Source organism: Colossoma macropomum, unplaced genomic scaffold, assembly GCF_904425465.1.
Source record: "Colossoma macropomum unplaced genomic scaffold, Colossoma_macropomum, whole genome shotgun sequence".
Classification (NCBI taxonomy): Eukaryota; Metazoa; Chordata; class Actinopteri; order Characiformes; family Serrasalmidae; genus Colossoma; species Colossoma macropomum.
In genome coordinates, this window is record NW_023494787.1 from 30,239,100 (window position 1) to 30,256,900 (window position 17,801).

The window sequence follows — 17,801 nt, forward strand, 5'->3', positions numbered from 1 at the left end:
GAATAGTGAAAACAGAACTACGCAATTTACAGACAAATGTTTATACTGCTTTCTAATCCTATGAGAAAGCATGCAGCAGCTTCTCTGGGCCCAGCAAAAACTATGTGTGTCCCACACACTCATGTTTACACCTGTGACCATGAGAAACCGTTGGAATTTGTTAAATACTATAAGCTGCGCTATCAGTAGCTTATTGTGAGATGATTGCCGTGTCGTTTGATGCAGCTGACTAAGGGAGGCAACATAGCAGGTGGTGCAAGAGGAAACCCCTGTGCAGGGGTCCTCCGGTCTTACATTGGCAATGACTTGTTGAGCACAGAGAAGCCTCATGATAGCATGCTACAAAAGAATGGAGCCCTAAGTGGCTTCCTCCTTGTGCAGACCTGTGTTTCAGCTTAAGGCCTACCTCTTGATGGTCTGTGTGATTGATGCCTGGCGCTGCAGCGGAGCTCGCCGGGGGTCAAAAAGGTCACGCGGTGGGGAGGCGAGATGGGAGGTTTCGACAGGCATGCTGACGCTGCGGAGAAACCCCTGCCTCTTCACAGGCTGTTGCAGGAAGAAAAGAGAGGGTGAAAGAGAGAGAATGAGTGTAACCTGGATAACTGTTCTTCTACTGTTGTTCACGTTCACTGCTCTGGCAATAATGTAACTTGGCACATTCATGCCAGTAGAGTGTGAATAAATTGAGAGTGGAGGGTGAGAGACTGAAAGAGAGAGAGAGAGAGAAATATGCTTCTGCTTTCCTTTACATCCACCGCTTTGGCAATCTCAAATAAAGTGAAAGTCGAGGGAGAGAAAGAGAGAGTGACAGGGAGAGAAAGAGAGAGACAAAGAGAGAGAGAGAGAGAGAGAGAGAGAGAGAGAGAGAGAGAGAGAGGGAGAATAATACAAATAATAGTTCTGATTTTCTTTATGTTCACTGCTTTGGCAATTTGGACTAAATTGAGAGTGGAGGGTGAGAAAGGAGGGGGAATAAAAGTGAAAGAGAGAGGGGTAAAGAGAGAAAGAAAAAGAGAGAGTGAGAGAGAAAAAGAAAAGAAAGAAAAAGACAGATATGGAAAGAGAAAAAAATGAGGCAGAGAGTGAGAAAGTGAGAAAGAGAATAAAAGAGAGATGAAGAGAGTGAGTGAGCGAAAGAGAAAGATGGAAAGTCAGAGAGTGAGAAAGAGAAATACAATTCACTGGAGAGAAAGAGAAGAGAGAGGCTGTGACAGAGCATGAAAACAGACAGAAAGGGGGAGAGAAAATGTGTGAACAAGAGAGAGACACAGAGAGAATGGATAGCTGTTCTGCTTGTTAACTGCTTTGGCAATACTGTACTTGGCACCAGTAAAGTGTGACTGAACTGAACTGAACTGAGAGTGGATGGCGAGAGAGAAAGAGAGGAAAGATAAAGAGAGGGAGATACAGGGGAGTCCTGTACCTGGACGAAGGTGGGGGGTTCGTCTAAAGACGCTTGAGCAGCAGGAATGGTCAGTTTAAGCCAAGGGGGCTTCTTCCTCTGCAGGCTGCTGGTGCTGTCTCGCCTGGGTTCAGCCATGCTGGCCACCTCTCCACACGCCTGCCAGCTACAGAGTGCAAGAGAGAGAGAGCGAGAGAGAGAGGCGTAGAGACAGAGAGAAAGAGAGAGAGAAGAAAGTGAGTGAATGCACAGACAAACTGACAAATCAAACACAATCCTTCTGATTGTGAATGCTCCTTTGCAGGACTGCACGATGTATATTTTTATAACCGTCACATTCTAACATTTCATAAAAGGCTGCAGTAGCAGAACAGCCAAGATTCATGAAGTGTGAAAGTTGGAGATGTAATAGCATTACTCAAATTTGATTACCTGCACAAAGAACAAGGGTGAAGTTTTGATGTTTTAGTCTTGCGTATGCAATTGATGCAGTTAGAGTAAAACCACAAAGAGCAACAAAGTAAACATGCGCAAATAGCCGAACAATTTATTGCACCTCACAAATCTTGCAATTTCTAACAATACTGCATTTTTTATCCTTATCATGAAGGTTGACTCCTCTGCAAGTGATCAAACCCCGAGTCATGGTTTGCACTGCACCACAAGATGGCACTCTAAAGTAACAGCATAGCCTGATCCCACACTGAGCTCAAGCTCATCATTAGAGAGGAAACCGCTGGGTGCAAATAAAGAACAGCTGCCAGATGTTTGGATTCATTTAAGTGCCCGGATTCGTTCAAATGACCAATAAACGTTTGCTCCGTGGGAGGGGGGAAAAGTTTACTGTCGGCATATAAAGCTTAAACGGTGGTGGCTTAGCTGCACTTAACCACACCTTGCTATTAAAATGGCTGCATTTTTCTTTTCCTGACCTTGCGGCGGACTTTGTGGGAGACCACCATTAGTGAAAACATCTCACTGGCCTCTCACAGAAGACTGTAGTGCAGTCACAAAAACTTTACCAACAGGAAACTGCTGCTGCCTCCGCTTCTCCTCATTCAGTTTCCTTTCCTCTCTCTCTCTGCACACATTTTGGTAATTGGCTTACGCAAACCTATATGCTTGAAGGAGCTGCCGCCTACATAAATGGCAAATTCATACCGCTTTGCAGAAGGCAAGAGAGAGACAGATGACATTTCGGCTGGGAGTAAACACATTCAGACTGAAGAACAGAGGAAGCACGAGGCCCATTAGTGCAGATGCATTCAGGAGCTGCTAGCTTTGGAAAAGTACACAAAAAAGCAAGTTATTATCCTTTGTCCTGTTTTTGTCCAATTCAAACAGGCCTGCACTCGGTCAGAGCTGGAAGCCAGCACTCATCCAGCCATACAGGGTCATCCATGCACTCATCTCTAGAGTCTACAGCATCTGGTTTAAGTTACACCAAGAACAACACAGCTTTAACACAACACAGGCCTCTTTTTTAGCACTACAGATAATGAGAGTGGTCACTATCAATAGGAATCACAGAACCTCAAATCACACAAAAAATACATGACCTGAGCTTGAACTCTTGAGAAAAACTTGCCTTGATTGTCTGACACGAGTTCATGGGTAGAGTTAAGAAATTTCTGAAGCTATATATTAGCCTTTGGCCAATAATTATTATTCTGGAATATTGCCTTCTTTAAATAAGTGCCAGTATTGTTCAAATCATCATTCTTTCATTCCCTTTCATGTGCCATATTATTTTTTATTGGTTGGTCTTCATTTAACCATTCCTGTTGTTCTATCATTCTAACCAAGGATTAGTTTATTTATACAATAGAAATGACTGCACCTAATTGTAAGCTATACAAACACAACACTGTCAACTATTTAACTATACATAGATACTTTCAACATCACTCAGAAAGATTATAATGCAATGCATAATGTATAATGTCTAATGCAATTTTCAGTCTGGCAAACAATGCTGAGGAATATGCAAAACAAACAAAAAAACTTTTAAATCTGTCCTCCAGTAGAGAGTAAATGCACATGTTTGTTCAGAAGGAGAGTGCAAAATACAGTTATTATTAAGTAATAAGTAATTGTTAAGTAATATTTAAAGTAGGCCTAGCTAGGAATTACATGGTAATTATATTAATATCGGCATTGTAATGCTCATATGTGGTACTTTGTAACTGAATTTGGATCACAATGATAGTTTATCGTGTAAATTCTGTGGATAATAGATGTTTATTTATCGTTACATCATTGCCCAGGCTTTTAATAACATAGTAATACTATGATGCAAAACTGTGACAACATGCAATGTAGAGATAGTCATGGAGAAAGGGAGTTCTGTTAATCATTTGCATTGAACATACTGCATTGTTTGAGCACCAAAGTCTGAATAACCTATCATTGCCAATCAACAACTCACACCATCATGTTCATTAGCAAGTTGTGCAACGGCATGAACACAATTATCGTTTTCATTTATTTGAATTTTGGTTAAAATACTGGGGGAATCGAATCGGGAATCAAACCGAATCCTGGGCTGAGAATATTGTGGCAAGCCTGGTTACTAAATATCTATTACTTGAGAAACTGCAAAATCTTGGCTTAATTGACCCCTGATACAAACAAATATCCAAGTATGCTGAAATTCACTTACATGAAACTAAGCCCTTACTGATTAAACACACTCAGGGGTATAATTATGTCACTAAAACTTTGAAAAAAATTATGAAATTATGAGAAAAGTTCTTCCATTAAATCATCAATTGTCAGCAGGATCAGAACCCAGTGCTTAAAGGGTGAGAGGATGGACCGAAGGCAGAAACCAATATTGTGCTGGAAACCCTGCCCAACATTTCAGTCAACCCATGAGAACACGCTTGCGTTGTGCACAAGGAATGCAGACTGATACCATCATCAGCCTTTCTTTCTCTATGTGCTGTGATGACTGTATGGGATTAGAGGGGCAGACGCGGACAAAGCAGGGCCCGAGCAAAGCTTTGAGAACGCTTCTATCAGCTCAGGTTCCTGCTTTCCCAGCCCTATTTTCAGGAGCGCTTAGAGGAACCACCTCCCTCCAGTATCTGTCAGGCTCTATTCCTTCAGCCCAATGACCACAAGGCTTTTTCAGAACATACTTTACATCAGCTCTTACTCAGGAGCTGTGATCATGTGGCCTGAGCCTGACAGAGCCTTGACGTGGAGGTCAGGAGACTTGGTCACACCCTGTGACCAACCAATGGAAAAGCCTTAGAGGAAGAGGGGTGAAAGTCTTCTATTTCTGAATAGAAACAGACCACCACCAGCATTTAGCATCCACGTCAACCCTTCTTTGTCACTCATCTAATTACTTCCCCCCCGTTAAAATTGAGCTGGAGGGCTTTTGCTGCACGACTGTCTTGATGCATGTCTGGCTCAGATGAGACGTCAGTCCGAGATCTGCAGATTGCATTGCGGGACAGAGGCCTAATTGCCCTGCCCAGCTGTGTCATTTGATTCCAGCCCCTGCAGCAGGGACTTCTTTCTGTCAGTTAATATTCCATCACTTGCCTCTCCTGTTCTGGATTTATTGCCTTGCCCAGGGGTTAGGCATAGCAGTGGACGATGTTTCAGTGCCTTTACCAAAAGTTCCTGAAATCTATCTCTGTCACGTTTATACCCCCTCAGGATCTGTCCATCACAGCAGCACTTTCTCAGCTCAAACCCACTGCTGGCTCCTCTAGTTCTAGCACAACGTGTTTGGAAACAAGGTGGCTGTGCGTTCCCTGGGAGACCAAGGTCGAACCTTGAAAAGCCAGCTGTCTGTTTTTCTGAATCTCAGTAATCTCCTCCTCCAACACAAGCATACTGACCTCAGACAGACCCAAAGCAGGCTAGTGTCTCAGAAAGCAAGGTGGCTGGATGCAGAAGCCAACTAGTGGGGCATGCCAGCACTTAGAGAGATCATACGTTATCCTCCCTTACACCTGAATTTTTAAGATCTATTGTGCTCAACTGTCTAAGGCGTCATGCTCAGGGCCACAGGGAGAATATCCTTCAACAGCAGAGACAGTCTTGTAGAGGGGATGAGTGGATTGAGTTCTACACGTGGCCCTCATCCAAGGTATCTGGTTTGCGCCTTCTTTGAAGGTTTTGACTCAAGATTTATGCTCAGACACAGTAAAGGAAATTGCCCTATTCAAGGACCGGATCCAGACACATAATAGCTTGAGAAAGGTCACTTGTACCACACATTGTGAGTCGTGTACAGAATGTAAAAGATATAAAGCATTCTTTGCGGCAGTAGTAAGTAAATCTACGAGGAATCTCAAGTAGTCAAAGAACACTTATTGTCGCTTAACTCACTGTTGGTTTCCTTTCCATCTGCTCACCGTGACACCACAGTACTATTGACATTTAAAGCAAGGTTTAAGCTATAGTCTTGGAGACATTTGTTTTGATTCTCTGATCAAGATCTTGAGAACTCCTATCGTTTCCATCTCAGTAGCATGGTGGATGTGATTAGCTTCCTGCACTCAGTTCCCCTGACTAATGCACGCTGCTTGATAAGCCTTCCTGTTCTGAGATCCTTTGAAAAAACACAGAAAACAGAAAGGAGATTATAGCCCTTCGGCAATGAGTAATTGTTATTTCCTTAACCTTTAATTTATCAGGACGTCCCTCTGAGATCTGTGCATCTTTTGCAAAGAGGATCTGGTGCGAAGTGATTACAGGGCAGCTTTAGCTGCACCTTGAACATACGCAGACTGCAGCTTCAGTGCTTGGTAGAATCAAAGGCAGGTATAGGTATCCTTAACTGCTGTTTTCAAGGGACTAATGCTCTTAACTCAGCTTTAATTCAGACAGACAGACTGCAGGTGCGGCGTCTGTTTGTTTTAAAAGGCATTTATAGGTCAACAGGTATACGAGCAGCCTGGCAAGCCATTAACAAATAAAGTGAGCTGTTCAATGGGCACACGTGACTGCCTACAACCTCAGTGATAGCAATAATAACAGCAGCTACTATGCAGCTGGAGCAGGTGTGGCAAACAGCAGCATGTAGCGTAGCCTCTGTGTGGTGCCTCTGCAGTGCCTGTTAGAAAAGGCGCCGAGGAAGGGGGGGGGGCGTCTGCTTAACTCTCTCCATTGTGTGCGTTTCAGCGGGCCTTGTGTTTCCTCCTCCTATCTCACAGCAGTGAAGACAGTTGCTCCCCATAGAGCGTTGTTAAAGGGAAACTTCCTGAATGACATTTTCCATCGTTTAGGCTTTATATAGAGCACTCTTCCTTGGGAGTGACACATTTTTCTTGAAGCAGTGCGACTAGAAAAGCCAAAAGTAGATCCAGAAATAACAAAGCTGTCACATTCATGGAGTACAATTTAGGTCAGAGGAGGGATGAGTTTCATTCAAACACCATTTTAAGAGACCTGGACAGCTCGGAGTACAAAAAGTTCTCATTTTGAGCATAATTTTATGATGTAATGAAAAACAGAGGGGAGGGGGTTTTAGTCTCCAAAACCACTTGGGCTACAAGACTTCCCATACTGCAGTGCTTCTCTTTCTCTTGAGTTGAAAAGATAATCGCAATAACGAAAAATTAATGCTGGTGACCACCAATTCTTCATGTAAATGAGTAAAGCTACTGCGGTCTAACAAAACCCAGTTTTAACATTATTTTCAAGATGTGGTAAATATGTGGTAAAAATATCTTGATTCTACAGGGGTGGCAGTGGGGCTGTTGAGGCCAGGCCCTCTCACTTGGAAGCCAACTCTGCAATGTTGCACAAAAAATAAAAAAACAACAACAACAGCAACATTTAAACAACATTACCTGCTCGACTGTTTCTGCAGATCGTGGGAAGTTAGTTGCGTGTTGTGTTTACATTTTTTTCTCTCTGGTTATGGTGGCTACAATGACTTAGGCTAGCTGGTGGTTGTCTCTGGGACATACTGCTTCCTTTGAAGACCCTCATCTAAATGAAATTCTGGCTACACCACTGGCATCCAGATGCCTAATTCTGATCCTTAATAGTGGTTTCCAAGAAAAAACAACAAATGACAGGCCCTTGAAAAGACATACTGGTTTATTGCTAATATAGCTTTATCTTTTTAAATGGAAACCCATCTTCCTACCAATCTAACGCTCTATAAATACCCAACTTTACATTCAATTTCCCGTGACAAAGTTTCGCAATAACCATCACCACCTCATCTCCTCCCTGCTCTTCAGTTCTATCCGTCAGTCTTCTCACTGTCCAAAGGATGGTCCAGCTTTCTAGCTCCAAGAACTCTGGCCCAAGCTCTCAGTGTTTTCTCCCCTCCCTCAATAACACAGTCTCCCCTCATACTACCACTACATTGAAGGCATGGTCTTAATTCTCAAATACTCTTAAAAGATCATGCTAGATTATTCTAGGTTAAAAGATCATGTAAGATCATGTTTTTGATGTTTTGATACTTCACTGATATCAATATTGGCCAAACTAGCATAACATGTTTAGCCAAACCACTTAAAGACTGTAATCTGAGGTTCTTCACAGAACAAGATGATCTGAATGTCTATTTGATGAACTCTGGACATTCCAAGTGCAAGCATGATGTGAGTACTATAAATCAGGCTAAAACTGGGCTCAAACAGCACAGACAGCTGAGCAGTGCTCAGTGTGCAAACAGCAGAACTGTAGGTAGATGCGTAGGTGTTGTGACACTTGGAGAGGTTACAGGGGCTGACAGGCCTGGCCAAAAATGCCCCAGGGGATGAGGCAGAGGGGACCAACTTGCAGGGACAAGCAATCATAGTGATGGAGGACCTCATCTATCTGAAAGTGTCTGTGTGTGTTTATCTGTGCTGCACTCTACACTTTCTTCCTGAGTACTGTACATCCTGAGGATCAGTGCTCTCTTACTCTGACATTTTTTTGAACTCACAGACCAGCTACTCACCCAGATTGTATCTTGGCATCTGTAAACTACTGTAAACTGTTGAATCCACATACCAGAAGCTATTTGCCTCTTTTCAAATATGGCTATACTCTAATTAGAACAACCATTGCTGTCTACATCCCTACATTCTCTTTTCCTTCTACACACAAAGCCTGAAGCATTAACAAAGACCAAACCTTTCCATTAGGGGTGGGCAATGTAATGATATATCGTTATCATGATAAATTATGTCACATTATGTTAGTAGTGGGTGGTTTGGCCAATGATTTCTATCATGGTCTAATAAAAATGTATGGATTACATCATGGTATATATATATAATTTTGATTTCAGATGCTTAAATCAACCTATTTTTAAAGGTTAACAGTGACTTACTATTCTGGATATTTCTTCACTTTTAAAAAAGAAACATTTTTAAAAGCAATGTAAATGGGAAATAATTTACTTGTGCAAAGTAGTAAAAAACAAACTGTTTTCTAACTTTAGCCCTGTAGGCCCAGAAAAAACTGTGCTGAATGTTGTTTCCTGTCTGCAGATGTCGGCTTCTTATTCTGCAGCTTTTCTTTAAAATTTTCCATTCCACCTTAAATGGAGCAGCAGTTACATTCTGGCACCTGCACCACTGTCTGATGCAGCCAGCCGAGGCAGCTTCTCAGGCGGTATGAGAGGAGGGCTGGCACTTGTTCTGGCATACATGTTAAAGCATGGCTAAAGCTAGCCCCAAACAACTGGCCATTCCTTTATGTCTGCCGCCTCGAAAACAAAGTGAACTACTTCAGATGCAACGGATTAGACAGCAGTGAGTGATCCAGGGTCTGCTGCGTTTTTATTTTCATTTGAAACGGGCTAAACGGGCTAATGTTGGTGTAGTTTGCACTGTTTGTACGCCATGTTGTCAGTGCTTATTTGTGACTTACAGTTATAAAGGCTACGATGAAACTCATACCTAAGGGAAAATTTCAACCAGTATACTGGATGAAGCGGTATACCATCCACTATTACATTCATATGTGATTTTGTGAGCATATTGTGGATATCATCAGTACTTGAAGAACAACTGCATGTTTCAGTACAAAGATACCACAGTGAGGCTTGATTAACTGGATTTTGTGCACCACAGTATGTAAAATGTTGAACAAAATCACTGCATCTAGCTTTTAATAGTATTTTAACCCCTAAAATGGCTAAGAGCCACCTGCAGGTCTAAACGTTTATTACAAACTTCTATAACATATAAATAACTAAGCCGATATATATTTTTTCTGTATTTATTTCCTGCAAATTTAAGAGGTTAATGTATCATTACTGGTTATTTGTTACTTTGTTAGTCTGAAGTTATCAAACCTCAGAAAAACTAAATATTGTGATGAATATCATATATTGAAAAAGTATCACAATCAATTTTTGTCATATTACCCACCCTACCTTTCAAACTAATAAATGACTCTATGTCTCAGTAATCACAGCCTTTACACGTCACTTCTTACATTACAGGTAAACAGCAACAGAAAACATTAAAAAATACTTGATTCAAAAATGCTGTTAACAGTCATACTAGCAGAAGCCAGATAGCTAACTGATCACTTTCATTCACTCTTAGCTGTGCTAGCATTATTTGGAGGCAACAATGCTTTAGGACTAAATGTGTAAACTTCAGAGAACATGAGGAAAGACTGATCAAAACCAAACATGTCCACACATATCAGTTTAAATCTGCTGTCATGCAAGTCTTTTCTCTGCACATTAATCGTAGGCCAGGTTTCTGATCTTTTTATAGCACACTATGAGGATTAATTTAAAGAGTAATAAAGCAGTGGAGCAGTGCTGGTCAGGCAGAGGCAGTGCAGAGCGTGTGGACGACTTCTGAACCAGATTACGCGTCTAAAAATAAAGCTCATCACGTATGAGAAGAAACAGAGCGGAGCCAGGTGACTCGGCTGAATTTTGGAGGCCGCATCCAGAATGATGTAATCAGTGGTGCACAGAGTTCTAACTGTCTCTCTCTAACTCGCTCACTCACTCATTTACCCACACATACACCCACAAACCCACACACACATTCTCTCTCTCCCACACACCTACTTTTTCTTTCTTTCTCACGTTGCTTTCTTTCTCTTTCTCTTCCTTTATTTGTATCCCCCACTCCCTTTCTCTGACTCATTTTACCTATCTTAACCCAGCTTTTTTTGCCGTGTACTATTCTTTCTCTCTCTCTCACTCACTCACTCTTTCTCTTCTCCCTCTCTTTCTCTGCTTTCACTTCCTCTCTTTCCCTCTCCTCTCTTTCTTTAGCACTTCTCTTCCTCACTCTGTCAGTTCTCTTCTATCCTTTTGTCTGTTTGCTTTCACTCCCTCTTACTCCACTTTTTGTCTCTCCTTTTCTCTCACCCTCTATCTCTTCTCTCCCTCGCTCTTTTTCACTATCTCTTTCTCACTGCTCTCTCTTCTTTCCCTCTGTCTTTTTCTCCTTTCTTTATATATCTCTAATATTCAACTTCTCTTTCTCTCTCTTTCTCTCTCTCTCTCCCTCCAGTGAATAGCAGGACAGTGTGACTCTCACATGTGGATCTTCACCACACAGATCTGAAAGATGAACAGTTTTCAGACAGGTTTAAAAGCAGAGAAAGCAAAACTGGATGGAATGCACTTCTCTTCCTGCTAGACGGAAATACTTTAGATGGTCCAGAATTGGGCGGGTGGGCCCAGGGCTGTGTGACACCTTCCATCAATATGCTGCATGCATCCACACTGGGCTTAACATGGAGGCATGTGACAGGCTGCCATCCCACCCGTCTGACACTAAACACACACACACATATAAACACACCCACACACAAACCACAGCTGACCCTGTGATCGAGTGTCAGGGCAATGGTGGGTGGGACCCGTCTGAAGGAGCTCATACCACTGCCCATGTTTGCTTAGCCCTGCAGCTTGGCTTGCTGGCACCACCACCGCTTTCTCAGGGCAAAGCAAACACTTCTAAGTGAGCACTTTCAGACTAGGAGGAGTGTGAACGTGTCTATGTGCATGGCAACATGGTTCACCCCGCAGCTGGAGACCTCAGGGGTTTCTCAGAGTCTGCTGTGGAGGCAGGTGTCAGTGTACACTACAACATTATCATGATCCCCTCCTAATTATACTGTGTTTCAGAAAAACCTATTACAGTTCAGGACCTCCCTAAAACATCTGCTGACTTATCAAGGGGGTCACAATTTCAATATAGTTTTGAAAAAAATAAAGAAATGACTGAAAATAATATATTGTATCGTATAGTATATTGAAAGTTAACCACTTAAAACCCCAGATGTATTACATCCTAACCTGTAAAAAGGTTTACAAAAGTTAAATTACACATCTTACTTATTTTCTATGTAAAAATATGTTATATAATAAAATAACACATCCACTTCAGGGAACAAATGTCTGCAAATTTTAATGCACAATTCCTATTTTTTACTAAGATTAATATATTGGAAAAACATTAAAACATAAAATGCTGCACTGTAATGTTTGCACAGGCCACATTTTGTAAACAACTTTTTTATTTATTTTTTTTAATACTAAACAGAAAACAAGATAACAAGTACAATGATAACATGGATACAAATAAATATTCTCCTCCAATCTCCCTCCCTCCGACCCACCCACCCTCAGTTGGTAAGTCGTCACAATAAAGTCTATATATATAAATAATAAAGAAGAAAGAAGAAAGCAATGTCACAAACAGATTAACTTTATTGTCCTACCCTAGCATTCATTACAGTATGAGTATATCCTTACTTCACAGGTCACATTTATTATTTTTTTTTCAATATGTTAAATTCAACATATAACCAAATACAGAAATGTGTTCTCTCTAGAGGGCGTGTTAACTTATTTTCACTGAGAAAATCAAGAAAATATGTAATGTGACCAGGGGTGCCCAAACTTTTGCATACAACTGTATATGGACTACAATGCAAGTGTCATAAAAGTTTGGACCCGCCAGCAGATCCTGGCCATTTAAATGTTAAAACATTTCCACTGATATGCACCTTCGTCTATTATGAGGGTCTCACATTTATTGTCTATTGGGAAACCATAAAACATCAAAAATTGTTACCAGTAATTTAGTTATAGTTAACGCTTTGAAATGGAGTTGAACAGGTTTTATTCAGGTTGTTCTGTTGTTTATAACTCCCTTTTATTAGATCTGGATAAGGACAAGCAAGCAACTACAAAGTGTATTTTTGAGCCAAACCAATCTGTGTAATATATAATCACAGCTTTGTAAAATCCAGCCATTATTAACACATAAAATTCCGAAAATGTAATTAAATCTTGACCTCAGAACCAACAATCAAACCTAAAATATGTGTATACATGCCAATGACTTTTGCCCACATCACTGCAAAAAAACAAATACTTCAATTTTGGAAGAAAGAGGAGGTTCCCACAACTATGCATGCAGCGCATGAGCAAATACTTTGTGTTTAGAGAAGATCGCCTTTATTTTTAAGAGCATTCTTTGATGCAGCTCCTCATAATCATAACCTTCCATCTCAGAGCACAGCTAAACCATGGGTGCCAAACCTGTTGTCATGGAAGGCCGAAGTGCAATGTTTATGGTGGGCTGAGGGCCAAACTGACAAAACAGTGAACAAATACAGAAGATAGATAGTTTCAAATTGAATTTTCAAAAATGTATATTATAACATACACTGTATTCTGTTACTAAAATACTTCAAAAATATTATTTTAAAAGGAAAATAAAAATTGAATAAGTAATTCCTGTTGGGACGAATCAAATGTCCTTACGAGCCAACTTTAGCCAGGGGGCTACACTTTGGGTAGCACTGCTCTACACAGCTCGGCAGTGGTCGGTGATGAATAAGTGGGTGGTAATGCGGATGGCTGTCTCTTCTGTTGTGGTTTGTGCAGCCTCCTGATCAACTTTGGCCAGGGGGCTACACTTTGGGTAGCACTGCTCTACACAGTCTGGGCGGTGGGCGGTGATGAATAAGTGGGTGTTAACACGGACGGCTGTCTCTTCTGTTGTGGTTTGTGCTACAGAAAATAGAACTCTCACTTACTCCTGTATTCTATCTGTTCTCTACATCCAGACTACTCAATAAAAAGAGTGGACTTCAGTGCACTAAAGCATACAGAATAGATAGGCCTGCTAGATTCAAACCAAGTGCATTATGTTATTGGGACAAAATCTTACTCAATTCTAATGCATAATCCAGTAAGTATCAGGCTCATAAATGACTGGGAAGGCATCCAACTAAGCACTCTTATTCAGCACCTCCGTCTCTGGGCTTAACAAGCTCTACGGAGGACTGATTCAATTATCACAAGCAAATTATTCCAGCGCTGATAATCACACCCATGCCCGCCTGTTATAAAGTCCAAAAGCTCCAGTTCTTGCCCTGTATGGACTCTACCTCTGCTTTTGGGAGGAGCCTCCTGCTGCACATTGTTCAATGACCTTTAGCTGTTTGCAGTATTATGTAGACTTCCAGCACTCAACACCCCGCTCCCGAAATAGGCTCGTATATATTTAACAATCACTCTAGGGGCCTTAAGCTGGAGTTGCAGACATAACTCCTTGTGCAAGTTCCACTCAACACTTTTTTTGCTAACCCTTTCCCTCAAAAACTGCAAATACATGTTACAAGCACTTTCTAATTACTGACACAGTTCCAGAGGGAAAAGGAGGATTTAATTGAAATGTCTTCTTTTCAAGACTTCGAGAGGTGGAGAGATACAAATAATCTCAACTGTGTAAGAATGCTTTTCCATCTGGTTCTGCTGGCCAAACCACTGCAGGCTGGATTATCAAATTGATAAATTATTCAGATGACCTACGTTAGTGAATAATTCAGAGTGTGTTAGCTTTTCGTACAAGACATGTGAAACATTCTCAGCAGCCTATCGAAACAGGACGAACCCAGCATAGTGTCCCACTCACCACCATTCACCGTAAAGCTCCAGGCAAACCTTCAATATTTAGACAGAAGAGATAAAAAAAGAAAACAAGCTCTAGTATGAATCATGCTTGTGTCTAGGTCAGGGACAGTGTTTGCAAAACTAATCTGAGATCTGATTTGTAAGGGCTTAAGTGCAGGTACACCACACAGATATTAAAAAGTACCACTGCAGTACTCACTGCTGTAAAGCACAGCAAAGCACAGCCATTACTGCAACTATAGTAATTCATTATTACATTCCATTTTGGTGAAAACATATAGAACAGCATCGTCCAAGGATGATATGCCTGACGCCTTTGGTTTGAACACCCGCGGTAGAACTATTCCCTTTCAGTGAAGGTATCTTATCTCTGTATGAGGGAGTGTGCTAGGATGGGGAGGGTCCCATGTGTGGGAGTTAAAAAGCCACTCTAGGCAGCTGCCTAATCAACATGAGACATGAGACAGAGGAGATCAGGCCAGGAGTAACTGAGGAGATTCCATCACAACACACAAACACAGATGGAGAGGACATGACCGCAGGACTCAGGACATCAGGTCAACAGAATAATGATAACCGAGTGGTTGAACCAGTGGGGCTAGCATAATACGTGCATGTTTGCACAACAAACACTACCTGACGCCTCACTATTAGCATTTCCTGTAGCTTTTCTAAACATAGCTAATACATTCAGTACATTCAGTGACAAAAGGGTTTGAATTTCAGCGTAACTTTGAGGCTACACGGATCTTTTTAAAGGTTTCATAATGTTAGCAAATACTAAACATATTTCCTTCACTCTGATCTGTCTCAAAGTATTAGCTGATGTGTACTGATTCCCATACTGACAGACATACAGTAGTGTTCAAAAGTTTGGAATCTCAATTTGAACATTTCAATAAAAAAATAGGGTTGATAATGTAGGAAATTATTCTAATTTGATGCCAACACTCTATAACTAGTAGATTTCAACTTATTGGTAGGAAGCTGTGAAAAAAGAAGACGTTTTAGATGGATCCAAACTTATAGACAGAGCTGTAGATGTTTCCTTAATGCCTGCAAAACACTGAGAATGAATTTATGAATTTAAATGAAACATCCAGAAGGCCTCATATTTGAAATGTGGTGATCAAATCTCAGGCAGATAATTATCACTCAAGTACAGTATTGGTACCGGCAACAGAGATCACCAATACCATGAAGGAATTTCTGACGCACCCGTGTGCTACTACTGGCAGAGAGCCTGGCATTTTTCACCACATAGCATGGCCAAGAAGTGCCTATGTTGTCAGGAGGACGCCGCTTGACTGACATGCCAAACGACCAATCACAGTTTTGGCATGGCGTGTAGGGGGAGGTGACTGTGAAAATCTCACGGTTATATTTTACACTGAAAGGCTCAGGCAGTAGTTGGCTATTGCTAACTTTAGCAGGAAAAACAAAACTTTGTTTGCTGCACTGAAGTGCATATACACTGGTGCACGGATAGTCAATCAGAATGCAAGTGACAAAATCTTGATAGTTTCCATGTGGGTGGTGCATCTGAGGCTGACTAGCTGCTGAGTGATGCTTGCATGATGCAGGTAGATAAGGCTTAATTGAAGCAAGCATGTGGGATGAGGTGAGATTGTTTAATGCTTAAGACAAGCAGTAGTAAAGATGCTCAATACAAAATCTGCAACGGCACAACCAGCAAGAATCTCAATACATCAAATTTAATCGAGCATGTAAAGATCCATTGACTTTTCATAGCTCTGAAACTGAACACTGCTTTTACTGAAATGCAATATTTAATAAGTGGAAAGGTATAAACATCAGGATTTATTTGGATCTATTAAGTAGTTAAGTTAGATTTATTCATTTTAAGATTGGTATCCTTTTTTTGTATTTCACGATGACTGAAGATCAGGTATCAGCATGGCAACGGAAAAACTGGTATCGGTATCAAAACAGAAAAACTGGTATCGCTGCACATCTAATAATTACAGTTAACTTTCTAAAAAGCTTATGTGCAAAAAACTTGAAATAACCTCTAGTGTCTAACTTATACACTGTAGATTGAAGTGCTATAAGCTACTACTGAATAAAATAACAGCAATAATATGACAAGTATATATGAACTGATTCCAAACAAACACTAGTGTAGATGCAGTTCTATGGGCTACACACAACACCTAAGGCAAAGCATGACCTACTACGCATAGAGACATCATTGTCAACTAAGTCAAATAAGAAGTATCGCTGGTCTGGCCTACTTTCTGATACCTTTGCAAAGCAGCATCAGCAGTGAAAGTGTGAATGGAATTTTGCAAACAAAGATCAGAACAGGCAAGCACAAAGAACTGCATGCTCTGACACCAACATGGAGAGCTAACTGGTCAGTAACATTAGCAATTCGCCTTGCAGAAGGAATCTGACACAGCATTTGACCCCTTCGGCTTTCGAAGTGACAGAGCCAGCATTGAGCTTCCTTCCCTATAGAGCAGCAGCTTCGGGAAAAAAAGGGGAAGCTAGCTGTTTCTCGACAGGAACCCCAATGGAGAAGCTCCCAGATGCATCCCCAAAGCGCGAAACAAGTGCTTCATTGTCTGTCGGAGGTCAGACGCTTTTCCTGTTAAGTGAGCAAAGAAGAGAGTCAGAGCCGCAGCATGCCCAAACAACGTGATCCCTATCGAAATACTTTCCAGCATGATATCAGCCTGAATCAAGCCACAAAGGCCCCTTTTGTGCGGTGTGGATCGGCCCGACGCGCGTGAAGCCCAACAGCAGGTCAGCATCCAGGAAACAGACTAACCCATCTCTGCTGGTGAGATGGGGGGGTAGAACAGCAGCCAAGTTCACGTCTGTGGTGCACTACAACACTTGTATTGCTGGTAATTAGGGCCTGATTTCATATATATTGGTTGGCCGGCAATATCAGCCAATATTGAGATCTCAGATCAGTGTTTTATATTGCATAAAGAAGAGACCTCTAATTAGAGGAAAGCTAAGAAATTGTTTCATGCTCCTACGTCAACTGGCTCATTTCTATTACAAAAAAAACAGGCTAAACTGGAAAATGTGAATACAAAACACCATCATGGTTAAAACAAAAATCTAACCTTTAGCATTAGGATAACATGTTGTAACACGAACAAAAACATTCTATGAACTATAACTGATGCAAAATGAGAAAAATAATTAAGCTAATCCTTGGGCTGGCCCAAATAATTCAAATACTCAAGCTTTCGTTCATTAAATTAGTATTTGGGTCCTTATTTAGTATTTGGAAGCTTCATCTTTTTTTTTCAAGCCACAAAACTGTAGCCCAAAATTAATTAGCAGCAAAAGCATTTAGATAGAACTTTGTTAATGTACAGAAAATGTTAAAAACAAATAAATTAGGTGAATTTAGGTGAATCATAAGTTTGAGCCAGACCTAATATAGTTTTTTCTCAGAGTACATCAAAGTACAGTGCTTTCCACACAGCCATTGAAGCTAAAGGAGCAAGTATGCCTAGGAAATCATATGCATGG

General features: G+C 41.1%; 1 protein-coding gene across 2 annotated transcripts in view; it reads right to left on the reverse strand.

Annotated features, from left to right (window-relative positions):
- Positions 1–17,801, reverse strand: part of rhbdf1a (rhomboid 5 homolog 1a (Drosophila)) — a 54,372-nt gene that overhangs the window by 22,791 nt on the left and 13,780 nt on the right. For both annotated transcript variants that reach the window (XM_036566833.1, XM_036566834.1), the window contains exons 2-3: positions 1,424–1,568; positions 407–546 (exon numbers count right to left, since the gene is read on the reverse strand). In XM_036566833.1, the coding sequence (XP_036422726.1) occupies positions 407–546; positions 1,424–1,540 (257 nt within the window). In that variant the 5' untranslated portion in view covers positions 1,541–1,568. The remainder of the gene's footprint in view (positions 1–406; positions 547–1,423; positions 1,569–17,801) is intronic.